Source organism: Humulus lupulus, chromosome 9 (assembly GCF_963169125.1).
Source record: "Humulus lupulus chromosome 9, drHumLupu1.1, whole genome shotgun sequence".
Lineage (NCBI taxonomy): Eukaryota > Viridiplantae > Streptophyta > Magnoliopsida > Rosales > Cannabaceae > Humulus > Humulus lupulus.
In genome coordinates this window covers 56,586,772-56,597,103 of record NC_084801.1, presented here as the reverse complement: position 1 = coordinate 56,597,103, position 10,332 = coordinate 56,586,772, and the positions used below count along the sequence as shown (strand labels likewise).

The window sequence follows — 10,332 nt, the reverse complement described above, 5'->3', positions numbered from 1 at the left end:
TGTAGGGCAGTGATATTCCCCTCTTATGTATCTATCTTTTGCTACTGGGAGGCGATTTGGCCCTTGAGGGCCGCCACTTCTAGTGGATCCTCCATAAAGGGATTGAGAGTAGTCACTCTCATAGTACTTGTCGTCCTTTCCACCGTATTCAGTGTTCTCATCGTAATCTTCTTGGGCCACCTCCAAGTTTTCTAGTGGAGGTGTTCGGCTGGGTTCTTCGCCCTCTGTGATAATGGGAGATGTGACATCGCCAGTGGCATTTCTTCTGGTGCTCACCTTGTTGGATCTTCAAAGCTTTTTTCAAGCTCTCAATGAAAGCACCAAAATATTGATTGCCTTTTTCACTATAAAATAATTAAACCAAAGCTTAAAAAATGCAGTAAAGAACATAGGGATTTACATGGTTCAGGTTATTAATTAACCCTAGTCCACAAAGCGATTTTATTAGGAATTGAGGAACTTATGGAGTCAATCTTCAATAGAGTTTCAGGAAGCGTTTTAGTAATGCTATGAATATAAAAAGTTGGGGGATCCTTTACAATGTGAGCCCTAACCCTATTTATAGATGGCTCAAGGTGATTAATTCTCATAATGGGGATTTATTACAAAACATTCCCAATTAATTGGGCATAAACTCTAATAAATACAACCTATTGTAATTAAGGTTGTGGTGGGCCCGTGTATATCACACGGGGCCCATTTTTGAGGTTTTAGCCAACCACTTTTTGGGGTAACATGCCCTTGATAGTGTCAGGAGGTAGCCGCATGTTTCCCCATGTCAGGTGGTGCATTGGGACATGTTGCTTGTTGCTTGTACGGATTTGACACCACTACTAGTGGGAACAGTAACTTTGTCAAATGGTTGCCTGTGGTCCAGGGTGCAGTGCATGACACCTGGCATAATGCTCCAGGGGTGGAGAACACTCTTCGCAGACCTGGAGGACTTGAAAGGAGAAGGCAGAAATCAAGAACGATCCCTGAGGCGTGGTTCACCTCAGGACACGTTTCTCAAAGGGTGGAGCATAACCACTACGAATAGCCTATGGTCTGAGTAGGTAAGGCGAGTCCCACATGAACTGACAGGGCCCGAGAATCCTTATTACTCTCTAATGAAGACCACGTGTCAACTACGAATAGCCTATGGCCTGAGTAGGTCGGGGGAGTCACACAAGAACTCTTAGGACCCGAGAAGCCTTATTACTCTCTAATGAGGACCACATGTCAATTGGTGAAAACATGGACAACAAGTAATTAAACTATAATTTTTATCCATTAAAAATGTGATTTTTGGCATGAAATATTGAATACAATACATGACTAATCTTCCAATATTGTGTAATCTGTTAAATTGATTTTTGAATCATTTTGAGGTATAATATAAAGGTCATTTTGGGTATTGAAATGGTTTTTGGGAATTAATTGATAATTTGTGAATAAATGGTAATTTATTGGAAATATTAAAATATAATTTTGTAATTATATTTTAATGTCTTAATTTGACTATTGGAAATAAAATAAGCCTTAAGGGTTGTTTAAATAAATTAATTTACAAGCATAATTTAATTTGACATAAATAGCTAATTTTACGCTATAAGGGTATTTTTGTAAATTTCACATAAAAATTATTTGTATGAATACATGCAATATGTTGAAATAATTTCTTACGACCTAAGTTAGGTTCTTCAATACCATGCAAAGTAGTTTTGTGATTGTGCTATGTTTGTAGACCTAATAACTAATTTGGGTCTTGTATGTGTATTGGAATTTCATTTTTAATACTTGAGTTCAATATTGTCGTGTGAGTGTTTAGGATCTCGGTCTTGACAAGGACACTCAATGAGAAGTTTGAGAAGTGGAATTGGCGTTCACTACAAGAAAAAACAGTATTTATAACACTTAAAAACTGTTAACCGGGACTATTGATAGCACTTCTGAAAATGCTAACATAGCCCATGTTATTAAAAGTCCAGTCTTTTCTATAACAGTTTTTGAATGTTATGTTCGGTGTTATCTTAAACTATTCAATAACACATTTTTAGGTGCTATAATATTCAAATAATAACATTTAGATAGAGTTTTTGGTTATAAATTTGAAGTTTAATCTTGTACTTTTTTCATAACACTTTTCAACTGTTACATTTGATTGTTTTGATAACATTTTTAGTTTGTTATATTATATAAACCATAACGATTTTTTACGCTTATAATATGTTTTTAAATCATAACATATAGTAATAAAATTTTAAATTTTATTTTGATAAGTATACTTATATGGTTTTTTTTTTAATTAAAAGATTTTCATTATTGTATTTTGATAAAAAAAAAATCAAAATTAATCATAAAATGTAATTCTCAATAGATTGATAAACCATAAGTATTACATTAAACAATAACTAATTCAAACCATGAATATGTCTACTTCATGAGATCTTAGTTCTAACTTAAGTTTGAAAGCATAACATAATAAAATTTTATAATCTTGAACAATTTTTACTTCAAAAATGAAAAATAGAAACATTACAAGATACACAAAAGTAAACCATGCGTGAAACTTGCTCCATCCTTCAATTCATCATCCTTTGTGCACTTGTCTTTGTTGTGAGTCCATTTGTTTAGCTACAACAAAATTTAAATAAGTAATGCTTCAACTTAAAGTTATAGTAAACTAAAAGAGTACATAAAAAAAGTTAATTATCTAATTATAACTTTATCAGCTGGCCATGCAATTATACTACAAGCAAAATCTGCTCTATAAAAAGATAATATTAGGGCCTTCTCACCTTAAAGAATGCAACCGTCCAACAACAGCAGACTTCTCATGCCAAAAAAATGGTGTGGGTTTAACATGCTTCTTGAGGATAGAATGCATAAACATAATACCAAAAATCAGCTTGACCCAAATTATATATTTGTGTTTGTGTGTGTGTGTATTATATACATGCGTTTATAATCAAAGCAAGAGAAACTGGGAGCATCAAATAAAGTAAGTTTTCTCATTGAAAAGTTTCCATCAACACTTTGTCTCAAATTAAAAGGTAGGTGTAAAAATTGGGTCATTTAAAAGTTAAAAGGTGCCATTGGTGCTCAAAACCAAATGTTTGTTTTCCAATCCAATCACACAATTTAATTGGAAAAGCTGAGATGCCAGGCATCATTAATGCCACACAAACAATTACTCTAGAGTCCAGACTAAAACTAACAAACAAGGTTAATAAACTGATTCATAAACACAAAAATAAATCATTGGTAATGAAAGTTACTACCACCAATTTTTTTTTTTAACTAGGCTCTCCACCTAAAAAATTTTAACAAGAAACCATAGCAATTGCTATGTAGGTGCCCAGGAAAAATTTGAACAACAGATCTTGTTGGAGTAAATTACATGCCTCACCATTTGAGCTACCCCTCTTGAGTTACTACCACCAAATTAACTAGTTCAGATTAAAATATTTTCAAAGGTTTCCTTACCAAAATTTATTTTCATTAGTTCCAATGAGAATTGTTTGGAAGCACATGCTATAGAAGAAAGTTGTATATCCTTATCTAGTAAAATTTCAGAACTCTTTTCAAGTTCCGCATAGAATTTTGTTGCATTAAACTTCCAAGATTTAGAATATTAACTGCTATAAAAAATACAAACCATTGTACCTTATTTGGATAATGAACTCCACTTGGTGGTCTAGGAATGTGTACATGGAAGGTTGGACACTTGTAGAACACTGACCTAAATAAACAGAAACAAAGATTTATCAAATATGATAGCAAAGATTCCATTTGTATACGTCCAGACGTGATGAGGAAGTAACATGCAACTTACAAGACTTTATTATCAGCAATCATATCCATGCCACTAATTGGTGAATCTATTTGCGCAGGCTGCACTGGTCTATTAGAAACAAAAATGTAACCATTCACCCCACCACTGCAAGATTACGGATATACAGCAAGGTTAGCACTAAAATTGTGAAAAGCTCGCACGAAAGAACTAATTCAAAATTGCTTGTCATCTTGTAAAAATGACTTCTGATTTAGAGAAAAGATTTTTCATGTTCACAGAATATATTGGATGTCTATGTGGAAACCTCTACATTTTCACCAAATCTTGAAAATAAAAAAGAAACAACGGAAAAAATACCTGGATTCTGGATCAATGTCTTGTTTGACTTGAGTACTGATCAAGTTCGGATGATCAATATTACTTCTATAGAAAGAAACTTATAGGAGAAATTCCTCAAATTTGACAATGAAAATCCAAAGATGTGAAAAAAAGGGCATGGCATAAAGCAAAACAAGAATTATTATAACAATGCATTAAGACATGTCTGGCTAATTGATATGAACGATCAACTTCCATATGTAGACAATGAGCACATGAAAATCAAATGAAAAAGATCCCAAACTAAAAAAAAAATTGTAAGAGCACCTACATGTAAATATACACAAAGCAATATCCTGATGTTAACACAAAATAAGTATTAGACTCTACTTACCGGTAGCTGGTAGTATTCTGCCTCCCTCAAAAGCTCGGCAAATTGAGTCTTTTAATGTAGGAACAACACCATCCCTTAACCAATTAAGTATGTGTCGGAAATGTTTTCCATCCCTATCAACAAATACAAATCCCTGCAAATAATAAATAAGTATAAGGACTGATGTGTTTCAAAATTAATTTGTAAGAACTAAATATTCACCTATAACAAAGCATAAACTCTTTCATTGCTTTATCACTTCTTCTTTCTCTTATTTATCTTTAAATTTGGAAAAAAAAAAGTGAAAGAGAAAGACTATATTATTATTAAGTATCATCAATAAAGATTACAGAGACTATAACCAGAAGCATCAAAGACAAACACAGATAGGCCCATAACAAAAGCAGAAACAAACCACATCAAAGCCTCACATTCAGTCGAAAGATCCGGCTTAAAGTCAAACTAAGACAGAAGTTTATTCCGTCCCATAGATTTTCGAAGAAGCTTTCCTTATGTTGAAAATTCCTGTCATTTCTTTCCAGCCAAACCGCGCAATAACCATATCTTCACACCACAATTCCAAAATTTATTCTGCTTTTTATTGTATGCAATACTAAAATAATTCTAGAACCATAAAATCATATAATATTTTCTTGGAATAAACCATTCCATTCAAAATTCAGACAGAAACTTTAACCTCTTTAATATAGACTAAAATTTTAAATTATCAACTTATGGGACACAGTCTATGTAGATATATGCATCTACACGCATAGCACAGACAGATGTATGAACATTTACAGATGATATAAAAGTACACATTTATGTATGTATATGCTAATAGATAATCCCTCTCTAGCGCACACACAATCATATATCTACAAATATAAAATGAAATCTGAAGGAATAATATGTAAACTAAATACCATTTCAGGATCCTGACACACAGTATGCCAACCACTGAACATTGTAGCAAGCATTGAATAAGGCTCTCGTTGAGTCAAAGTATCAACAGTAGTGTAAAATTTCTTCCCCCCTGCAACCAATAATAAATTACATTCAGTCTACCATGCATAGATATGCACTCAATATATTAAGATCTATCTTTCAAAAATATATATATTAATTTTTTTTCTTTTTAAATAAAAGGTCAATTTGCATTCTATTTCAAGTAATAAATTGCAAACGACATTTTTATTTTGTTTTATCCATTTATGTGCAGAAAGAAAAGTTTTCTGTATAATTCAGTGCTTCCAAACACAGTAATATGACTGGCTTACTACTGATTAAGTATCTGAAACAAGTCAGAAGGAAAAAATAATAAATCCTATCTCTGGTATTGATTCATGAGCCAAACAGAAACCAATTTCCACATATCTACAAATTTTAACCGGAGTAAATAATAGGACTTTCCAAAATAAAAGTCACACAATTAAATATCATACACAAGTTTTACATCCACTTACTCAAGAATTATGTGGAGGTGACTCTTAGTTTTAAGGATCCAAGATATTTCACAATATTTTTGTGGTTCAAATTCTGCAAAAGAGAATAAGTTTTATCAGTCTCTGACCATTCACCTTCTTCCAAGGATGCTAGTTGTAGGATTCAACTCAAGTGAAAGAACATAACAATGAAGTGATAGCTATCCATGGTGTTTAACTAAAATGGAAGTCCTCAGTTTATATCTCAAAAGTTTCATTGCTAAGCTGTAGGTTTTGGCATGCATCAACCAATCTTTCTTATTTGTGAGTTCAAAACTGCATAATTAATACACGCTACTTGAGTCATACAAGCAAGATAACAGGACTAGTGTATATATGGATACACGACTATTATGTATTAGAGGACTTAGGAATTTAAGTACATAAAGAACAATTGAGTATAGTATTAGGTTAACAAAGTTCAGGTAAAACAGAATGTGATATGGCTGTGTGATAACAGTAGAAATTAGGGCCAGCAGATACTTATATCGAGCCCATTACCAACCAAACTATAGTGTGGATCTACACATAGACAATCCTTAACAAATAAGATGGTGACCGAGGCTAGACCACAGCCATCACTTTATAACTGAGTAGGAAACTAAATTTAACTTTGTAATGCTACAGTTCCTAAATCTCATGAATATGCACAAGAATGCTAAATGTGCATCGCATAGGAAAAATAAGCTTACCAAAAATGCAGATATGACAGTTGTAACAGAAGCATCAATGAATCCCTCCCAAGTTTTTTTTGGAGATAATTTGATCAATGGGGTTCTTCCAAAAAAGAACCCAAAGAAATATGCAGCAATGTCGTTGATAACTATAAGTGTTGCTGGAAGAAGAAACCTGCATGCATATTTGACGGTGCATCAAGAAAGAGAAACAAGATTTGGAAAAAAAATAAAAAAGAGTCTACATTGAAGACACATAAAGATCAAATTTGGGGAATAACAATCTTACATAAATAAGCTCAGCATTTCCATAAAATATTAAGCACGTAATTAGTGAACACAAAATACAATATTAGGGAGGTCTGAGGAAAGAATTTATTACTTTTATAGCCTTCTAAAGATATTATACAAGACCCTTCACAGTTCTCATTTATAGAGGATATAAAAAAATGTAATAAGTACAACCATCATGTAATTTCTTGATCCAATAATAATAATAAGAAGAAAGCTGCAAAAGGTCGAAGACGTGGAATTAAAGAAATATTTAGTAAGAAACTAAGCAACCTGAGATTTCCATAAAAAGTTGTTTTACCAGATAATTCCTTCGAAAATGTTGGCTACTGTGAAAGAGGACTGCATAAACACAATAATCATGATCATGTGTGTCCATGCATACTGACCAAATTGATATTTGTACATCCTCTTCTTCTTCAATGTAATGATGAACCACACAAAACCTAAGCCAAAGCACAAAATAAAGAAGAAATATATAAATATAAGCCAGTTAAACATAACCAAAAAAAAGAACTAAAGCCAACGGAAAAATTAACCAAAAAGCAATGAGCAATAAGACAGGATTCTTGATTCAAAATTATATATAAAGCTAACTAAAAAGAAGCAAGTAAATGAAATGCTAAGTGATATTTAAACTAAAACATGGCTTTAAGATGAAATGTCTGATAGCAAAATCCAAATTGTCACCATACAACAAACCTGCGATATATAAGGTGTAGTAGATAACCATATGATACTTGATAAGGCTGCTAACAAACTGATGGAGAAAGTTGTCCGAAGTTATAGTATTAAAAAGTCGTTGACTGAGAATGCGACCATATACAAATAACATGGCAGTGAAGAAGAAGAGCCTGAGCATACAAGTCAACAATGAAAGAAAACAAAATATGTCATTAGTTATCATTATATAAGTTGACTGTTTCAATTGTAAAATCACACTTCAACTATTACCACGACAAGAAATTAGTAATCTGACCAATTTAACAGCCTAAATCCTGGGAGATGCCTCTCTTCATGGTCTCGCCTTAGTAGGTTGAACAACTCTTTCGCCATAAAGATTTGGATAACAACTATCATAGCAGTAATACAGAGATGACCCATATATATAATTAATGCAAATCCCCCAATCATCCAAACAGAAGAGCATGCCCGTATCCACATAGACCTGTACTTGTTAGTGTCATCAACAAGTAAATTGCCTCCATTGGCTATACTAACATCTGGAACAACCTAAGAGGCCAACAGGATATCTCAAAAAAAAAAAATCCAAGGTTGAATATCAACTATTATTAGAAAATTTTCAAATTTCAATTGTACCCATCATCCCATCTCTTATAACGAATCCAAAACCCAATAAATACAACATCATTAATTTTAAATGTGAATGACAATGACCAAAACCTGATTTTATGATGTGACTAACCTCATTTGAACGTCTTCGATGTCGAACCCGACCAGTTGGTGTTAATGGGGTGCTAGTGTTATCCTTCTGCATGCTCTTTAGTTTGGATTTCACTCTTACAAAAAAGCATACATATAATGCACAAAAGCCCTACCTGAAAGATTCAGACCATATAGTAGGCAATTATAAGCAACCACCTATAACTCTTAGATTTTCAGCTAATATGTACACATAATTCTCCAAGATTCTGAAACTGGGATGTGCATGATTTCTATTCTTAGCTTTAAAAATAATCCAGGTTTCCCATCAGAAAGCTCCCCGAATAAATTTTAGATCCCAAAATAAAATAAACGATGAAAAATTGCATATTATACAAACTGCAATAGAGGTTTTATTGTTCTCACCTACAAGAAGAGGAATGAAGCTAAGAACCAAACAACTAAGAGCCCCAGACCACCACAACCAAAGATCAAAATGTCCACCAATAAATATACAACTGTGGTACGACCCCCCAACAGCTCCTTGAACTAAAAATTGGACAAGAGGATCAAGAATTTAAGCATTAAAGACATGGAAAGTAGAGCTAATAATTATAAGAGATACCATCTACGATGAACTTGGAAGCAATGACCCATAATTTTCAAATAGGACCAACAAACCAAAACTGGAAATGGAGGCATCGAACTAACAGAAAACAAAAAAGTTGTTAAATTTTAGCTAGAAGATCAGTATCCCACAAAATGTTCAAAACCATTCTGAAAAGTTACCATGTGAACGTAAATTATAGTACTAGAAGTAGTAACCATTGCTAGAAATTAAGAAAAACAACAACCCATCTATTCAATGTCAAAAACAATATTCACCAGTCTATATTTAGCCTAGTTCATCCATGTTAAATAACTCAAGCACCTTCACTCACCCTAGACAATGGAACTACTTATTTTGTAGAATAGAATCTATAGAAACAAACGTTTCGATATATTTATTACCTTTGAAGTGAAATTTTTTTAATAGTCAATAGAATACTCAACAGTCTAAACCGAAACCTTTGGTAAAACTAAGAACAAACTTATTGAACTCGTCACTATATTTATATGAGTTGTTACAAAGACCCATGATATTTTTTTTATTCTCTCTAGATTTTTTTTCATATTCATTCGTTACTCAACTAAAGCTTCCATTTTACGCATACAAATTCGCATTTAAATGCAGAAGACTAATTCAATCATCATCACAATAATAGAAAAGTGCATATAAGAGGTGCAAACTTATCTTAGATTCTTAGCTCAGAATCAATTTCGAATCAGATAGAAAACAAGTGGAAGAAACTAGAACAACATAAAGCAGAGGAGAGAGAGAAGACGAACAGAGGAGAGTTGAAAGATCAAAGTGAGGAAGCGGAGAGGAGAGCCGCCCAGCGGAAGTGAAACTGAGAGAAAGAATTAGAATGGCTGCCAACGTTTAGGTTCTGTTTCTGAATCTTAACATTTCAATGTTTGTCGTCTCACACTTTTTGTCGACTCTGGAGCGAGTCTTCATGAGGCAGAGATGAGTTGAGGGTGGAGAGACTTCGTGAGGGCGGTGAGGGCAGAGAGACTTCGTGAGGGCGGTGAGGCAGAGATGAGTTGAGGGCGGAGAGGGCTTCGTGGGTGAGAGATGGAGGCTGAGAGAAAGGCTAACTTAGAGAAAGGCTGAGAGAAAGGGAATTTGGAAGAAATTCATTTTGCCGCCTGAGTTTTTAGTCATATGGCGCCAAAATCAGACCGTGTGTTTTTAATCCCCACTATTCAGTTCCGTGTTTCTTAATCCCCCACTTATTAATAACAGCACTTCTAAATATATGCTATTCTTTAATGTAATATATACTCAATATTGTTGTAGTGGTTGTCACGAATAAGGTAAGTAGAGTTGACACCTACGCACAAGGTTTATACTAGGTTAATTGTTAAGCGCTTGTTAGAAATGATGGCATATGAAATGCTAAATTGGTTATTGAATGTTTATGTATG

At 33.4% G+C, this 10,332-nt stretch overlaps 1 protein-coding gene across 1 annotated transcript; it reads right to left on the bottom strand.

Annotated features, from left to right (window-relative positions):
* Positions 1-6,531: 6,531 nt before the first annotated feature.
* Positions 6,532-9,794, bottom strand: LOC133799737 (phosphatidate cytidylyltransferase 1-like). Its single transcript, XM_062237737.1, has 7 exons — positions 9,691-9,794; positions 8,728-8,850; positions 8,345-8,477; positions 7,898-8,151; positions 7,621-7,772; positions 7,220-7,364; positions 6,532-6,802 (listed from the first exon to the last, which is right to left on the bottom strand). Exons 3-7 carry the CDS (start codon positions 8,414-8,416, stop codon positions 6,532-6,534), a joined length of 894 nt encoding a protein of 297 aa, XP_062093721.1. The 5' UTR covers positions 8,417-8,477; positions 8,728-8,850; positions 9,691-9,794.
* Positions 9,795-10,332: the final 538 nt, after the last annotated feature.

Coding starts and splice junctions, on each gene's coding strand:
- LOC133799737 (XM_062237737.1), bottom strand. CDS start 8,416: ATGCAGAAGGATAACACTAGCACCCCATTAACACCAACTGGTCGGGTT. Junction 7,773..7,897: donor GGATTTAGGCTGTTAAATTG/GTCAGATTACTA, acceptor TTGTATGCTCAG/GCTCTTCTTCTTCACTGCCA. Junction 6,803..7,219: donor ATTTTCGAAGGAATTATCTG/GTAAAACAACTT, acceptor ATATGCATGCAG/GTTTCTTCTTCCAGCAACAC.